The sequence below is a fragment of the Megascapheus bottae genome, chromosome 6 (genome assembly GCF_031878675.1).
Source record: "Megascapheus bottae isolate mThoBot1 chromosome 6, mThoBot2.hap1, whole genome shotgun sequence".
Lineage (NCBI taxonomy): Eukaryota > Metazoa > Chordata > Mammalia > Rodentia > Geomyidae > Megascapheus > Megascapheus bottae.
Window position 1 is genome coordinate 30,763,283 of NC_143514.1, and position 18,555 is coordinate 30,781,837.

General features: G+C 32.3%; 1 protein-coding gene across 3 annotated transcripts in view; it reads left to right on the forward strand.

Moving 5' to 3' along the window:
• The window catches only part of Adgrl4 (adhesion G protein-coupled receptor L4), a 77,560-nt gene that overhangs the window by 30,973 nt on the left and 28,032 nt on the right, over window positions 1-18,555 (forward strand). Inside the window, exons 3-8 of one of the 3 annotated variants that reach the window (XM_090334545.1) lie at window positions 6,585-6,737; window positions 11,421-11,570; window positions 12,416-12,486; window positions 13,990-14,169; window positions 14,273-14,456; window positions 16,436-16,552. In XM_090334545.1, the coding sequence (XP_090190671.1) occupies window positions 6,585-6,737; window positions 11,421-11,570; window positions 12,416-12,486; window positions 13,990-14,169; window positions 14,273-14,456; window positions 16,436-16,552 (855 nt within the window). The remainder of the gene's footprint in view (window positions 1-6,584; window positions 6,738-11,420; window positions 11,571-12,415; window positions 12,487-13,989; window positions 14,170-14,272; window positions 14,457-16,435; window positions 16,553-18,555) is intronic. The other 2 variants (XM_090334546.1, XM_090334547.1) reach the window with 2 other exon arrangements.

Below are 18,555 nucleotides of genomic sequence, written 5' to 3' on the forward strand. Positions count from 1 at the left end.
CATAAGTGATTGACTAACAGTCTGTGTCTTTCTACAAGTATCTTTCATCCTGATGAGTGAAAAATACTTGGGCTAATCAAAGAATGATGAGGACATAGTCATTTTATCTCAGATACTTGCACAAGTGATTCCACTGTCAATGCATCCTGCGAATGACATTCTGATAACTATTCTCTTTTTCTTTGTGAATTAGAAATGTTTTTGCAACTGAACTTATAAGTTATCTCTATCAATGATTTGATTTTCCTTATTATATGTCACTTCAATGATTAGAAAAAGTTAATAAAGCTAGCTTTTCAAAAGCAACATTATAACCATCACTGAAACCAAGAGAGACTGTAACAGCACTACTCATTTTTAGTCATTTATTGATAGCTTGAAATAAATGTGTGACCACTTTTTTCTAGTATCTGCATTCAATGAGTAAGAGAAGCTGGTAATAGTATTTTAAAAGTATGACTTCTACCTTTTAATTTGCCTCCTCCACTTGTATCCATTCTGCTTATTTTTGTAATCTGTATGTATTAATAGTTCTGACAAGAAGATCAGAAATAATAAATCAGTATACAATGGGAACATTTTCTCAAGCGCTACATTTCCCGCAGAAAACAAGCATTTACAAAAAACAGCAGCAGCAATCATTCTGTGCATGCATTGTTTGCTTAGTCCTAGTCAGAAATCTTCTTCAAAACCTGATCCATTATCAGTCACATTGTTTCTTTTCCAAAAACATCTTGAAATAATATTTGATTTTTCAAGTAGTTTAAAAATTACATTTTCACTAAAAATAGCTAAAAATAATAGCAAATCATTATTATGAACACTTTTTTTCTCTGCAAGCATATTTCCTTTACTTTCATTTTCACTTTGTTGGTCTTTTTCTTCACTGAATTGAATTGCTTAAATCTATGTCCAAGGAAATGCACTTTACAGTCTACAACAGAAAGATGGGTTGCACTTCTATCTTTGGAATTGGATTTATGCTTACATCTTCCTTGTTAATCAATTCTACCTGCGTGACTAAATCTATGTGAAGAATGTGTTTACAAGTTCATCATATTTGCCTTTTCTGCAGAACTTAAAAATTCAAGAACAAAAAAAGAAGAAAAGAAAGATATAATTCTGTCTTTTCTCTGTCCCTTCCTTGACTTTTATAGAGGATAGTAATGACATTAGTTCCTATATGGGAACAATAACTCTAGTACTTTCCTTGACAGATTGAACCCATTGCAGCTTCATTGTGGTTCTCTTATTTTTCTGTCCCTTCTGCTGACCTCTCTCTCCCCTTAACTTCTCTACCTTTATATTTACCATGGTATTCACCAGAGATACAAACCATAGGAAGTACAAATTTTAGATCACGATGACATTTCTAAGCTCATTAGAGTATTGGGTAACGGAAGAAAGTTTCCAGGACTACTACAAACAAATGTGCCCAGCAGTGTGAATTGAGCAGGAAAAAAATACAAAGCTTTCTACATTGCCCTACCTTTGACACAGAGGGGCCTGTTTCACAGGGAATTACATAATGGTTATAGTCATTTTACTGTTCAAATTTACAGAGCAAGACTGACAATCATGTCTGGAGGAAAATGTGTACCAGAGTGATGTTGCCCTTAAGCTCCGGTGGCTTTCAAGTTGTTACCATCAATTCTAGCTTAGCCAATAATATCGCAATGCCAGAAAAAAAGAAAAGAATATTTTCACTATTTAAAATTATTTTCCTTTATCTTCACTTGAGGAAATGCAAATATAAACTAAAATCCTGTTCAGATTTTTGAATACTCAAGAATATCTTGCAGAATTAATAAATTGTACTTTATTATGCACAGCAAGTAATGAAATTACTGTTTTGCTGACAAACACGTGCCACCATTAGGACATTTAACATTTCTCTTCATTAGATCATTAGATGAATATTATTTTTTTCCTAAACACACTGGACAAAGTATATTTCATTCAGCAATTCAAAAGAGAATTTTTCTTTGGAACCAGGAAGGTAGTCTACATACAAAAATTGTGTCCAAGAAATCATGTCCATCCCCCTCTCAGATCAAACTTTTGCATAAGAAAAATAAAGACACTTTCAATTGCTTTATTTATTGAAATAATACCTAGGTAAAATGTACCTACCATATAGCAAAAGTACTTGAAAATATGTACCCTTCTCTCAGATTGTTGAGTGTGAATATTACTGCTCCAATTATTGATATAAATGCATAAGTAACTAATGACCAGTCACAAGAAAACATTGCACAGAATATATTGGAAAGAGGGAATTTTAGATATATGTATTTGTTCATTATTTTAGACCCTCCAACTTCTATTTTTTTCTGATAAGTTGGGTTACATTATGCGAAGCTCTAAAGATTCTTCTGGTTAATGTTAAAAACAAAAGAATATTTGAAAGGTCTTTGTCCTTTCTCTCTGCTCTCATAGAGTAGCTTCAGTTCTACTATGGACTTTATCATTATTTTAGTGAGGAAAAAAGTAAGCAAGTGAAAAAATGCTGTACGAACAACTACAACTAAGCAGAAAGATAAAACAAGGTGCAGCTTGTGGCTATAGTGGCATTCATTTAAACTAGGATTGAAACAGAAATTAGAAGGAGGATGAAAATGGGTTCATGGCAAGGTGGAGGAAATAGGGAGGAGTTCGCTTGTCCTAATGCACAGGAGCCGATGATTTCTCTGTCAACCCAGAGGAAACTCCTTGTGCATTTCTTCACTCCTGGTAACTGAATTATTCTTCCACTAAACATGTTAGCACCTGGAATTCTTTTCGTTCTTCTCCAAACAATTCAACTGTATGACAGTGAAATTTCAGAAGTTACTTCATAATGAAAAATTTAAATAGACTATTTATCTATGTATTTATCTATCTATCTAACCTATCATCTGAGTTTAGCCATCAGCCAGATGACACAAGTTTCAACCTTTAGTCTACTTTCTTTCATCCTGGTTGCTGAATATTTCTGACATATAGCCTATTTCTTTCTTCTTGATTCAGCTTTGGCTACTTCAGGTCATGTAATGTTTTAGCACACCAACCCAAATCATAGCTAGACTCCAATAACAGTTTTGAACTGCAAATATAATCCTATTGTCCTGCTAAATAAAATGTATCAATAGTCACCCTTGACACATTAACTATAGTTCCAAATTCTTAGCATGTGCTCACTGCCTACTTATACAGTCTTATGTCCTACAACCTCTACCTTCATTCCTAGGGTTTCAATAAAAATTATTTTCTGGAGTGAGCTGTTTCCATGTCCCTCTAGGCATTTGTGTATACTCTTTCTTTTGCCTAACATTTTGAAAATTATCTCCAGCTTAACTATATTACAATGTGTTTTGTTCAAGGAACATTGTCATCTACAGGATATTTCATAATCCCTTAGGAAAAATTAAATACAAGTCTGTAATGAGTGGGAACTATGAGTGATAAATTGATTTGAATATTTAAAATATGAACAAAAGTAATTTTATTTATCTATAATATGCCTATGTAGAGGAAATTTCTCTTTGAAGATTAGTTATTATGAAGGTGGCTGTTGGAAAGTTAAAAGCTATTCAAGTAATTCATATTTATATATTACCTCTCAGAACAATTTCTTACCTATTTCCCCTATCTTGAGAAAGTAGAAGAGGTTACTATTAGATAAGTGGTATTTTATTGAACAAGATTTGAATAGGACCATTAGGGAATGTGTCTATATCATATACATAATCTGGAATACTTGGGTAATAGGAAATAGGTTTATTTCCAAATTCTTGATATGGTCAGATTCTGAAATTCACACAGTTGGGACAAAAACAGAAAAATTAGTGTCAGGTGGGTTTTTTTGCCTATTTACATGTTCCCCATAATGAATTAATTTGTACTGGAGTTATTTTACATATTTCTATATTTATTTATTTTTGAAACAGGTGGATGTTAGTGATTCATTTTCATGGACTCCGACCAATACTACAAATATAGTGAGTCCTTTCTGTTTTTGCAAATCTGTTTTCTGAAAATCATCCACAAGGGAGAGAAGCCCCATCGTTTTCTGAATTACCAATAACTGATCTGAGAACAGAATTTCGTTTAAAGTTTAATGGAAACTTCTCTCTGTATTCTGTGAAGGGAGCCAAATTTAGAAATATAAATGAAAACTTTTATTTTAATAAAAACTCAATTATATGCTGCATGTTAAGTTGCCTTTAGAATGTGAACTCTGACAAGAGGGCAGAGATCTTGACTTTTTGATGAATTTTTACTTATTTCCCAGTATAGATATTCACATTTGGGAACTGAGAAACTCTATAAATATTTGAGTAACTAAATGATTAAATCAAACCCAATGTGGGTGAAATATTTTCTTTTACCTGATTTGGGGGCTTATGTTCAATTTATGAGCACTCTCCATTAATTTTAATAAACTCATTCAATTCCTATTATGTGTATTCATGGACATCTTTACTCTTGCTTTCTGAGTATGTATGCTTATAGAGCAATATAATTATTTATATAGAATAGATAATATATAATATTATGTATTCAGTTATACAAATTTTGTAGCTATTCAGTAAATATTCAAGTATTAAGTCTCCTGCAATTTTTCACAAAACTATTCACAATTTAAGTTGCTTTATTATTATTTTAAGAAACTTTCCTCTGTTCTTCCAAAATTGAAATTAAATTGAAGATATAAATGCCTTGTCAAATGCCACTTGAGCACAATGTTTTAAATAATGTTTTATAAATGTTCAGATACTTTAAAGTGTATTACTTGCTACTCAACCTTCTAGATTTTGATATTTTATATTGCCAGACTTTCAAGTGATCTGCCTAACTATTATTTTACAACTGAGAATTCCTCCTTTTTCTTATTTGTCTAAAGTTGTTGCCCTCTTGGGAGAATTCAAGACTTTTCTCATATTGTTCTGCCTTTCAGTTTACCAAAGGATAAACCAGGCCAGAGGCTAGGGACTAGAATTTCTTCACAAGTACTGGGAGTTTCAGCTCAACATACCAGTAAGTTAGCTATGTCAAGGGAGAAAAGTTCAACACCACAGTACAAAACCAAACAAACAAAACTTCATAAATGTGATGTCATGACTATCTCAACTCCACTTATTTTCTCCTTAGTTAAAGACGATAATAAACTTCTTGTAGAATTTACATAAGGATTAGTGAATTAATATTTATAGGAGATTTGGGAAAATTTCCAACTCCTGACTGTCCAACTTTATGGCCTTTATAAGAATTTAATGCCATATACTGCTCACCTTTTATAACAATTTTTACTTGGTTTGCTTAAAGTAAAGAGTAAATTTTCAAGGCATTTTCCAAATATAACCTATTTTTAACAGTTATTCTATGATAATTTCCTTGTGCTCTCCAATTAGGTTTCCTATATGTTCCAAAAAGCCTCCAGCTCCCTATGTATGCACCTTTCTTTTTTTCATTCAGTTCTTTGCCTTTATTTGTTACTTACTAATATTTTATCTATCCTATATTGTCTAGTGTGAGTCTTCTGTTTCCTAGGACTTCCAAAGAAAAGAAGCAGTAATTTGGTGGCTTATAACAACATGATGTTTTCTCACCTACAGCTTTGGAGGCTGGACGTCTGGTATTAAGAGGTTAGGAAGGGCCATGTTTCCTTAAAAAAAAAAAAATCAGACAGCAAATCTGTCTTGGCCTTTCTCTAGTTTTGTAGTCACTATGAACTCTACCTGGCATTCCTAAGCTTGCAGCAGCTTTATTTTAGTCTCTATATCCTTAGTAGTATGTTTTCTTCTCTCTCTGTTCTCTATTTCCTTGATATAATCACCAGTCTGTGGATTGGAACACACTTAACTTAGTATGATATGAAAACTTCATCAGATCTACAAAGGTCTTCTTTCCAAATAAAGTCACATTGTAAAACTGCATGGGAATATTATTTGATCATAGGTTTTTGAGCCACAACTCAACCCATCAGAAGGTTTCTGCCTCCCAAAAATATTCTTTCTCTCTCGACTATTGGATTCACTTCTTATAAATTGTGATCTGTTTCACTTATTTGAGTGAAAATAAAAATATAATGTCTGATTTATAAAAAAGATTATAACCTTTATGTTAATCTATAAGAATATTGTAGTATGTATCATGATACAATTTCTCATTATTTTTGTGCCTGTGTGTGTATACAGAAAAGAAAGGAAGGAAGGAAGGAAGGAAGAAAGGAAGGAAGGAAATTTAAAGATAAACACAGTGATACAAAATTTTCCCAGGAAATAATAATAAACTCAACTAGAATATAGAAAGAGCATTTCAGTTCATAATTTTTACCTATGATTTTCTTTGAATGGCTGTAAAGCAAATTATAAATTCATAATTTAGCCAACACATACATAGATTCAGTAGCTATGTATACTTATTTTTGCTTAAGATGTCCTGATTTGCTTTGCATCCACAAATATTTCACATCATAAACCATGCAAAGAAGGCAAATTTTTTAATGTCTACAGTTCCTTAAATTGCTCAAAAATTATAGGAACATAGAAGAAATTCATGAAAATTATACAAAATGATGTTTCAAATTGATGTGTCCACAGATGATAATGAGTGTGGAAATTTAACCCAGTCCTGTGGTGAAAATGCTAACTGCACTAACACAGAGGGAAGTTATTACTGTATGTGTGCCTCAGGGTTTAAATCCAGCAGTAATCAAGACAGGTTTATCACTAATGATGGGACCTTCTGCATAGGTAAGTTCAACCTTTGAACTTAAAATTCTTACATCTCTTTTATTGCTTATTTCTTCCAGTGATTAAATAATAAATGTAGAAAGAAACTCTGCTAGTCTCTGATTGTACCCTAATCATTAAACACTTTCAGAATTATTACTCACTTCTTAATTTTGCTAATGTTATATTATGCAATAATTTATCCAATGGTATAAGAAAATGATTAGGACTGTTTTCAAAAGCAAATTTGTTGGAGAACAAAACTTTTACTTTGATAAATCAATGATAGTGGTTGCAAAATATTAATCCATTTATCTACAACAAATATTTTATGATATAATCAAAATGTTGATAAATAAACTAATAATTTAATCACATACCCAAGGTAGACATAATATTGGAAATAAATCTCTATGTGTAGATACCCCATATAGTTAAAGAATAACTAGATAATTGAGGCATACTCAAGTTCATATACACCACAATAAAGCTTTTGTTATTTCCCCAGATAAATTTAAACAGTGAGCTAAGAAGAAATCTGCTAATATGCACATTAATTTATGGTAATTTGTGAGTATTCAAGGAAAATTTAAATGTCTGTATCAAAGAAATCATCCAGTCATACATGTTTTTGCTTCACATGTATTCTATTATAAAAGCAGCAAAGAATTTATTTGCTTCATCTTATCCTCAAGAATGTGAAGGACTACTCTTCATTCACACACTTAAAATAAGGACACAGTCTTACGTGTAGGAAGTTATTGTTAGTTCCACAGGTTACTGAAGTGCGTAGACCATTTGAAATTCACACTGAATCATGCAATGTGGTAGATCAGTCTTTCCAAGACTATAAAAGACTTAAATTGTAAAAAAAAATATATATATATATGTATATATATATAAGAAAATAATGCTAGTCTTATTGAACCATAACCTTCAGTAGCTGTGGAAAATATTTTCATGAAATGTACCATTGTAATATATTTAAGAAGTAGGAATTTGTGAAATTGTACCAGGAAATATATAGTAACACTGTTTGTTCTCCTCAAGACTATATATTCTTGTTGATAATCTTCTTACAGTGTTATGTAACATCATTAAGTTTTTATAGTTAATTTGTCATTGTGTAGGCTGTAGGAAAAGCGGTGCTAGTAAATAAATCTATTTTATAATATCTTGATCATTGTAATTCAACACAATTCTAACTGTTCTATTTCCTATGTTCCTTGTCTCTAGAGCACATCATCTGATCAGGTTTACAGTTAATATCCCTCAGTTCACAAAGATCTGTACTCTGTCTCTATCTTTCTTACAAGTAAGAATTTCTACTTTAGAAAACCTGAACTGGAGACAACTGAGAAAACATACACATGCACACACTCACACGCAAAGATGATTGAATATCGTCATTTTAAAAATGTAAATAGTCTGTAATTTAAGACTCCTGACAGTACTCATTCAATAGAAATACTGAGTGATAGCCCCAAATCATGAGCATACAACCAAAACTATCACACCATTATGTTTTAAAAGATGATAAACTGCTGCTCTGTTGGATATATGTAAACATGATATATGTGTTTGTATTTAGTAATTTTGAGGGTTCTGTTCTATAAATTCAGACAATAAATTTGTAGTAGAGAAAATGGGCTAATTTTTAAATCTGATCTATCAATCTTAGCCTGACTGGAATAATTACATATCACCAATTATGAAGAACAGGATAGTTTTCCTTTCTTAGCTTTGGGAACAACCAAGAAATGACAATGGAGGAAGACATCTCATTATCAATCTGTATTTCCATATGTATCTATTCACAAGCTTCTAAAATTAAGAAAGCATGAAACATGAATAAACTCACTCATCCTGATCTTCCAGTTAGAATAAGAGGTAGCTGCTGTCTCGTAGGTACTACTCTTAGTACCTTCACATGAACTCATTACCTTGTTTATGTAATTGTAACCTCTCTGTACATTACCTTTACAATAAAATTAAATTAAATTAAAAAAAGAGATCTTCTATTCAGCTAATCCAGTCCCTTTTCTTGCAGGAAATGGAAATAGTAGATTTATTAGGCTTAGTCCATATAGGTCCTGCAAGAGATTACCAGGGTAGATAGTATGGATGTCATGCCAAAATAGAAGTCAATCATATTTTTAATCCCATCTCAAGATGGAATATGTTTATAAGGCTCTAGTCTTCTCCTTATGCCATCAGGCAAAAGGAAGGAGTAGAGAAATGTTTGGATGAGAGTTGAAACTCCTTTGACTTCCTTGGCCTACAACAGGTAAGTCTGGTAAATCCAACATTACTGTGTTAAGCTCCATAAATTTCAAGATGGCCAAATGTGACTATATCAAATTTAGTAAACCTGGTGTTTACATTTTAACAAGACATTATAGAAACAAAAGTATATACTAAACAGCAGTTAGAAAAATATTACCTTGAGGAGATTAGTATTATTCTTTGAGAAAATGTTGAGTCTAAAGACCAAACTTTACATAATACTCATCTTGAATTCTAAACCCTGGATATTAGACAACTATTGCTATGATTGGATGTCACTTAGTAAAGTCAAAATCTGCACTACCTACTGAGTTCAAGTTGCTAAGATGTCTACAAGCTGAATGAGGAGATGTGGGAGGACTAAAATTACCACAGAAAAACCCAAGGATGTCTCCAAAATAGTGAGTGAAGCACAGGGAGAAAATGAAATAGAGCCAACACTGTGGATATTGAAATCCAAAGCCCACGAGGGTGGATAGCGCAATATATAGAGCAATACTTTTTATGGGATTCAGAGATTGGTTTGGGGACAAAGTTCCCATGAATATTACAAATGCAATTCGTCTTAAAATTGAGAAAAATTAACACCTTACCAGTATCCATCAATGGTATCTGGAACAATAAAACATGGATTTACAAAGGACATATTGCTCATGTTGTTTTGATCCTGCATGGCTCTACTCAGATCTTCATTGTGTATTTTTCCAGTTGGATGCACAGTGCTTTTCATGAGAACTCATCTTGGCTTTAGTCCCAAGTGGATCTCCACTTATTTCATAAAAATATAATTACCAAGGGCTAGGATATAGCTCAAGGGCATAGCACTTGCCTAGCAAATGCAGCATCCTGGGTTCGATCCACAGTATCAAATAATAATAATAATAATAACAATAATGATAGTAATACTAATATAATAATAATAATAATAATAATAATAATAATAATAATAATTACCTGAGTCTGTGCTACTAATAGTTTTAAAATATTCAGCACGGCTTGTCATGCTTTTTTATATCTTTTCTAGCTCAATAGCTGGATTTTTTCCCCCCATAATTTAGTGTCACCCTTTAATTTTGGGGCAGTGGTAGTTTTTGAGTATTTGTGAAACTAAGGGAAAGTGAAATAAAGTCATTACGGTAATGATTCTGATTCTTTTGAGATAGTGTACTTGGATTTATGGATAGAACAGAGCATGAGTAGATAGATCAGGAGAACAAGGAGATTTCTAACCCTCATTCACTTTGTTAGTTGACTTTTAAAATTTATTACCAACAGTTCTCTAGTTGATGATGCTTTTTAAGAATCTAGCAAAAGATTGTGTAAATTCTGCATTTTGCTATTGTCTGTTGGATGGTTTCCTATACTTTTCATTGTATTTATTACTAAGTGTGAAATTAGAAACATTTAAGGTAACAAGTTAGGTGATATTTTAATTGGACTTTGATAACTCTTTTCTCTAGTAAAGATGATGAAGTCATTATTACATATTCTTTTATTAATCTAATAGTATTCTTAAGATAACAGAGCTAATTTAGACACACAAAATTTTTGCATTAACTTAAGGTAATCTAAATACTTCGGTTGTGTTTCCTCCTCCCCTTTGGTTACTTTTAATTACTCCTAACCCAAGCAAAGCATTTATACTGTATTTCTGAGTTTAGGGCATATTTCACTATAGTATATAAATATTTAAATTAAATATATAAATAATATAAGCTTAAAACCAGGGCTTTTATGGTTATAATATAGGAACAAATGACAATATGAGACTTAGTTATACTTAATGTATTCTTTCCCTATGCATTATGATAATATCATATTAAAAATCATAGTTGAAGTATAATCAGAATAAAACTAATAAATTGTGATAAATTTCAATATTATATATTCTGCTACAAGTTACTGTTTAGGGTAATATATAGAGAGAGAAAGAAAATTGAAATTTGGACAAAAAAGTGCTACAGTCTTTCATTGTATGTATAAGTGTAGTTAGGGCTTAGCTTAAAACCAGAAGACAAATAGCTTGCATTTTATTTTGAAAACTCAGCTTTTCTTATTAACTAAATCTTAAACCTTTAAAGTTAGAAATGATCTCTATGACAAAGCACTTGAAACTGGTGCATAACTAGAATTCTAAATACATTCAAGATGGGTAGGCCAAATTTTGCGTGTGTGTGTGTGTGTGTGTGTGTGTGTGTGTGTATAAATGTGTGTGCATGCATATATACATATATTTATATGTATGCATGTATAAATAAGCATGACTGTGTGACTAAGTATGCTCTTCCTTGTTTCAAATGATAGATTATTCCTTGCATTCTTGTGAAGTTTTATTTGAAACTATGATGCAATGTATCTTGATGTTTTCTACAAGGAGCATTAAATATAGGAACACTAAATTAAAAATTAATTTTTCAGATATAGATGAGTGCAGTGAATCAGTTGTCTGTGGAGATCATGCCATATGTGAAAATGTGATTGGTGGGTTTCACTGCATTTGCAAGGATGGTTATCAGACATCCACAGGAAAGTTGCTGTTCACACCTGATGAAGACTTATCCTGCCAAGGTACTTTGGTTCTTAAGCTCGATGTATTATCAAAGAAGGATGTGAAGCATTTACTTCACATTTGTAAACAACTGTATTTCCACAAAACTGCCCACCTTCTTTCATTATAAATTAAAAAAGGGTATTGTCTTATTTAGTAGAAGATGTAGACATCATGTTTTTTTAATATTTTATCTTTTTTACTATAATTAATAGAGGTGATACAATTATGTTTGCCAGATAGGTTTATTACTTCACATTGATACTCCTCATGTTTTTGCCCCCATTTCCCTCCCTTTGCCCCTCCCCTTATCTTGTGCCCCCCCCTTCTCTTTCCTATTTCAAATAAACAAATAATCATATATACAATATACCAAATAACAAGGTAAGATAATGTAACAATATGAGAATAACCAAGGGACAACAAAAGAAAAATAACATAGTACATTAAGAACAACAATCACACATGATATGGCTCTTGCTTCCATATTCTAGAGGTCCCTTCATTTAGCCTCATCCTATAAGGCCATGTGTATCTAGGTTTTGAGCTTATGTAATCCTCTGCTAGGAGAGTCCAAGGTTTGTACTAATTATTACAACTGAGGGAAACCAATGAGCCTATGTCCCTTTGGGAAGATGTAGACATCATGTTTTATGAAGTCAAAATTCATTTCCTAATTCTTCAGAGAATTTTGTTCAAGTTTTCAGTAAAATATTACCTTAAAACTGAAATAGAAACTTAAATATTGAGAACATGCTTTTAATATGTAAGTGGATGATCAAAATCATTAGCATCAGTAATATCAGCTTAAGAAAAATACATCAGCTTAAGAAAAACTTACTATGTCATCTATTTTTTTCTCTAGAAAATGTGAATGAAAATTGCCATTTGGATAATGCCTGTGTTGCTACAACTGTTAAAAAAACCTTAAAAAAAGTAAGTGCAATTACAATTCATTTTGCCATTATGGTCTCAATTACAGTGTCTTATAACATTATATTTCAAAAGAATACCTAGCAATTGAACTTTACATAGAATTCAAACCCTTCAAAACTAAAATCTAAGTATTGTTTTCAGTTCACCAATATGATTAATTTGAAATCATTCAGTGTATGTAGACATTTTTAGAACTCATATTCAATTTATTAAAACAAAGCAAACCATAACCAACTAACAAATCAAAATGGCTAGGTGTTAAACAGAGGAGCATATTAACAAATGGAAATACCAATAAGGTACTAAATAAAATCAATGTATAGAAAAATAGAAAGTAGATCCACTAATTTAGTTGCTATGTAAAATGTTGGTCAGAAAATATTTTTTGTATAATGTGTTACCCTATTTGGATTTTTTTCTTTCATTTTATTTTTTATTATCAAGGTAATGTATAGAGGGTTCCTAGCTGGATTTTTAAAAAATTCTATTGTAAAGGTGATGTGCAGAGTGTTACCATTACAGATATATAAATTAGGGAATGAATACATTTCTTTTTTTTTCTTTTTTTGCCAGTCCTGGGCTTGAGCTCAGGGCCTGAGCACTGTCCTTGGACTTTCTCAAGGCTAGAGCTCTACTACTTGAGCCTCAGCACCACTTCCGGCTTTTTTCTATATGTGGTACCGAGGAATCGAACCCGGGTCTTCATGCATGCTAGGCAAGCACTTTAACCACTAGGCCAAACTCCCGGCCCCTACATTTCTTTTTGAATAGTGTCACTCCCTCCCTCTTTACTACCAGGTTTTCCCCTCCAAAACTCCCTCATTCTCCAAGTTCTGAGGTTCATTTCCAATATCATGTCTATTTAGTATAGAAAGGTTATTGAATACAAGTGTGAAGCTATTTTTTGGGCTTAAGACTCATTCCCACATTCTCAGGAGACATAGTTGAATGAAACTACATTTGGCACTTCTAAGTGAGTAACTCCAAAAGTGAATAAAATAGAGTATTCATAAAATAATTGTAATGTGGCTCAAAGTATGAATCTCAAAGCAACCAGTAATTATCAGTTGAAACACATGTACATCTAATCACACAGAAAAGGAATACCATCAGTTATTTAAAATCTGGTTCAAGTTACATAATGTGTAAGTGTTTATTAGCTTTAAATGGCTCAAATGTTAAAATAGGTTCATTGGCTAAGATATGATTATCTACAGAAGACTACAATGTTACTTCAAAAACTATTTTTGTAGCTTATTTATTCAAACATGTTCTGTGTCTTCCTGCAATAACCTCTATGTTATTCTAGTTATTTGCTAATCCATTGACAATAAATTCAGGTTATTTGATGATTGTTATGGTTCAAGTTTAGCCGGGCAAGTTATTTATATTTTAAGACAAGAAAACCAATCTTAGAATAAGTTTATCATATAGACCTTCTTTTTAAAAAGTCCTCCAAAAGAACACATTTACTTAAATTATTTTTCCAATTTTTTTGCTTAGATGGGACATACAGATGATCCTATGATTTTGCTACATCAAATCTATAAAAATTCTGGGACAGAACTTTCACTGATGGATATAATTACATATATAGAAATATTGGCTGAATCATCTCCATTACTAAGTTATATGAATAATACTGTCTCAGCCAAGCCCACCCCTTCTAATTCAACTCTCACTGTGAGTATGTTGATTTTTAATTCTTAATATATTTTCTGTACATTTGTGATCAATGTGAAATCCCAATGCTTTTTAAAGACTTGCTTTTTTTTAAAAAAAATAGGAATTTGTTAAAACCATGAATAACTTGGTTCAAAAGAATACATTTGCGATTTGGGACAAATTATCAATGAATCATAGAAGGACTCAGCTTACAAAACTCCTGCATACTGCTGAACAAGCTACCTTAGGAATTTCTCAGAACTTCCAAAAGACTACTCAGTTTGGTACAAATTCAACAGATGTAGGTAAGATATGAAAGTCAATTTTAAAACAGGAGTGATTTCCAAATAAGGCATTCCCAAAACATAATGGGGAAATTATTTGAACTATCGTTGGTTTGATTGGTCATAGTCTTTCAGAAGGAGTAATGATTGGTGGCTCATATCACAAAAGCAATAGGAATGAAGTATCACTGTGAAAATAGTGAATTCTTAGATCTCCCTTTCTGTATGTTTACGTGTTCTTATTTCTAAGCCGTTAAGAATTTAAGTACACTGCGTATATTACTCTTGCATCATTATTACTCAGTCATATCTAATTTGTTGAGATCTGCCATGACCAGTATTAGTTCTGTCTGATACACTATATTTACATCTTAGTTTCTGAATTGTCTCTTGATAACATGAAATATTCACAATCGTAAAGTAAAACATTTCCTACTTCACACAAGTCATTCTTTTACTCTTCTTCTTCTTTTTGATGTTCCTGGGGCTTGAACCCTGGATCTGGGTTCTGCACCTGAGTTTCTTTGGCTCAAGGCTAGTGCTCTACCACTACAGGCACAATGCCACTTGCAGCTTTTTTTGAGTAGTTGATTGAAGATGAGAGTCTCAGAGACTTTCTTGCTCTGGCTAGCTTTGAACCATAATCCTCAAACTCCTGAGTAGCTTGGATTGCAGGAGGCAGCCACTGGCACCCAGCACCAAGTCATTCTTAAAAGTTCAAAATCTTGTTTTGGCCTGATGGTGTGAGTCTGTTATCACAAGGTAGCAAATGTGGCTAGGGAAAATGTGCCTGCTGTCCCATTGCCAAAGAAAAGCACAAATAGGACTACACAAGTTCAGGCTGACCTAGGAGTAAGGGAATCACCATCTTGAAAGAATAGCCCAAACAAAAAGGGATTGGTAATGTAGCTCAAGTGGAAAAATACCTGCTTAGCAAACAAAGGTCCCTGAACTGAAACCCCAAAAATGCCCCCTCAAAAATCAGAAACTTAGATTAAACTGAGGATACCTATCAGTCAAACTAGATATATTTTAAAAAATAACAATTGCATGTGTCTGTTTCACATTCTTTGTGTGATAACCTCTTAGTAGACTTACAATCCCTTTTATCTTGTCAAGTTCTATCACTGATTAAGGCTGTCCCTTGGTTATGTCATATTGTTATAGTATCTCACTTTGTTATCTGATATATTGAATTTATTTGTATTTGGTTATTTGAAATTTGATAGGGAAGGGGGGAAAACCAAGATGGATGGGGGGTTTGGGGGGGGAGGGAAATGGGTACCAAGACATGTGAAAGGGAATCAATGTATGTGAATTAATGCACCTTCTATCTGGCAAATATCATGTAACCCTTTTACTAATTACAATAAAAAATGCAAAAAAAAGGTTGCAAACATGATATACATCTATATAAATATATTTATATATTTAATTCTATACATTATACTTTAAATTTTTATTTATAAATTTATATGTGTATAATACATACATTATTTAGTTTATATAATAAATAATATAATATATATGAATATATATAAATACATACAACATACATATGTGTGTACATATATATACCTTAACTTTCTGTTACTGTAATAAAAAAGTAAAAATGCACTCGATAAGGAAATTATCACTCAATCATTTAGTTCAATAACTCTTTAAGTAGAAAGTTATATTTCTTTCATACATACTATAATTGAAGACATAATAGTTATTTCTCTTTGTTTAGTAACTTTGCCCCTGAGAACTTGTATATTTTATTTTTTGTTAGCTTCAATAAAGATTAAGCCATGATGTTATAGAAAAATGAACAATATAAAACTTTTCAACTTAGAAAACTTAATACTTATAAATATGCTCATAATATGTTGCTTCTAATTGCCAGATATTAGCTTAAATATAATTATTGAGGAATTTGTTTCTATATAACAACACTGATTATATATATTGATTAAAATAATTTCCGAATATTTATTGTTTTGATGGTTTTGTTTCAGCTCTTAAAGTTTTCTTTTTTGATTCATATCACGTGAAACATATCCATCCTCATATGAATGTGGAAGGAGATTACATAAAAATATTTCCAAAGAGAAAAACAGCATATGATTCAAATGGTAGGATTTTAATCATCTTATATATAATATGACAATGAATTTGCAATACTCATGTATTCAATTATATTATGCATACCTATAACTGACATGGGTTTTCCTATCCTGTAGAAAAATATTTGATATGTATGAAGAGAATACTTATAAGTCATTTGAAAATTTCATTCTGATATGAATAGCTGAGAGAAACTTTAACTGGAATGAATTAGGTACTTACTTGTCACCATTAAATCAGATTTGTCATTTGTTGCAAAGTAAATTGAGATAATATGTTTTTTCCATATTTTTATTGTAATTAATAGAAGGGTTAAATTATATTCACCAGATAGAGGGTGCATTACTTCACATACATTTATAGCCTTTCTCATGTCTTGGTCCCCATTGCCATCCCCCCACCCCCACCCCTCATCTTGTTTCCCCCCTCTTTCCCTATCCGATTTCAAATAACCAAATACGCATATATACAATACATCAGATAACAAGGTGAAATACTGTAACAATATGAGATAACCAAGGGACAGCAAAAGAGATGAGAGATAACATAATACATTAAGGACAACAATCACTCATTATATGGCTTTTGTTTTTATATCCTGGAGGTCCTTTCATTTAGCCCCATCCTATATGGCCTATAATAGGGTTTTATTGAAAATCTCTGCTAGGAGAACCCAAGGTTTCTACTGATTATGACAAATGAGGGAAACTATTGGACCTATGTTCCTTTAAGTCTGGCTTACTTCACTTAATATGATTTTTTCTAAGTCTTTCCATTTCCTTACAAATGGGGCAGTGTCATTCTTTTGGACAGCAGCATAGAATTCCACTGTGTATAAATACTACATCTTATTGATCCACTCATCAAGTGAGAGGCATCTGGGTTGGTTCCATATCTTTGCTATGGTAAATAGTGCTGCAGTGAACATCGTTGTGCTAGTGGCTTTAGTATGTCCTTGTTTCTGGATGATTGGGTAAATGCCAAGTAGTGGAATTGATGGGTCATAAGGGAGCTCTATGTTTAGTCTTTTGAGGAACTGCCATACTGCTTTCCATAGTGGTTGAACAAGTTTGCACTCCCACCAACAGTGTAGTAGTGGCCACATCCCCTCCAGCATCTGTGAGATAATATGTTTTTACAATAGCAGTTGGCTTAGACTTCTCATTGCAGTTTCCATTTCTCAGGCTTTCAACAATAACCACTTCAATTAATCTAAAGCTCAACTTTAAAACTCTTGAGTGAAAATGTTACATCATGGTCATGCACCATCCACTGTGGGGTGGATTTGGAAACTGACATGTAATGTTAATGCTTTTGTCTTCATGTTTACCAGCAAAAGATACAGAACCAGGACTAGAAAGGAGAGAATTAACTAAGAAATCAGCCCAACCAGCTTTTTCTTGTCAATTATCTAAAGTGAAGCACTTACTACTATTCCAATTTAACCATTTCCTTATTCTCTTGAAACAATATGCTAAGTAGAAGGCTATTAAGAGACTTTTTGTTGTAACTGTTGAAAGGCAAAAATATTTTATTTACGGAAAACATAAGTTGGAATATTTTCTGAAACACTAGGTAGTTATAAATAAACAAATGTCTCTGATCTCTGAGACACTATATCATTAAATGATGATTTTTTTAATTACTAAAAGTACATACACATGCATTCTCAGGAGAATTTTTTTATTTCACTTTGCTTTGTTTTATGTTATTTCACTGATGTATGTTTGTTTTCACACATCAATATTATTCTCTCCACTTTGTTCTTGTCATTTTATTTTAGACATAAACAACAAGCCCGGTGCAATAGCTCACACCTGTAATCCTAGCTAATCAGGAGGCTGAGATCTGAGGATCAAGGTTCAAAGCCAGTCCTGGCACAAAAGGACCTGATACTCTTATCTCCAATTAGCCTCTAGAAAATGAGAAAAGTGAGGCTCAGCTGAGGGTAGAGCAATAACTTTGAGCTGAAGAGGTCAGGGACAACACCCAGGCCCAGTGATAAGGCAGT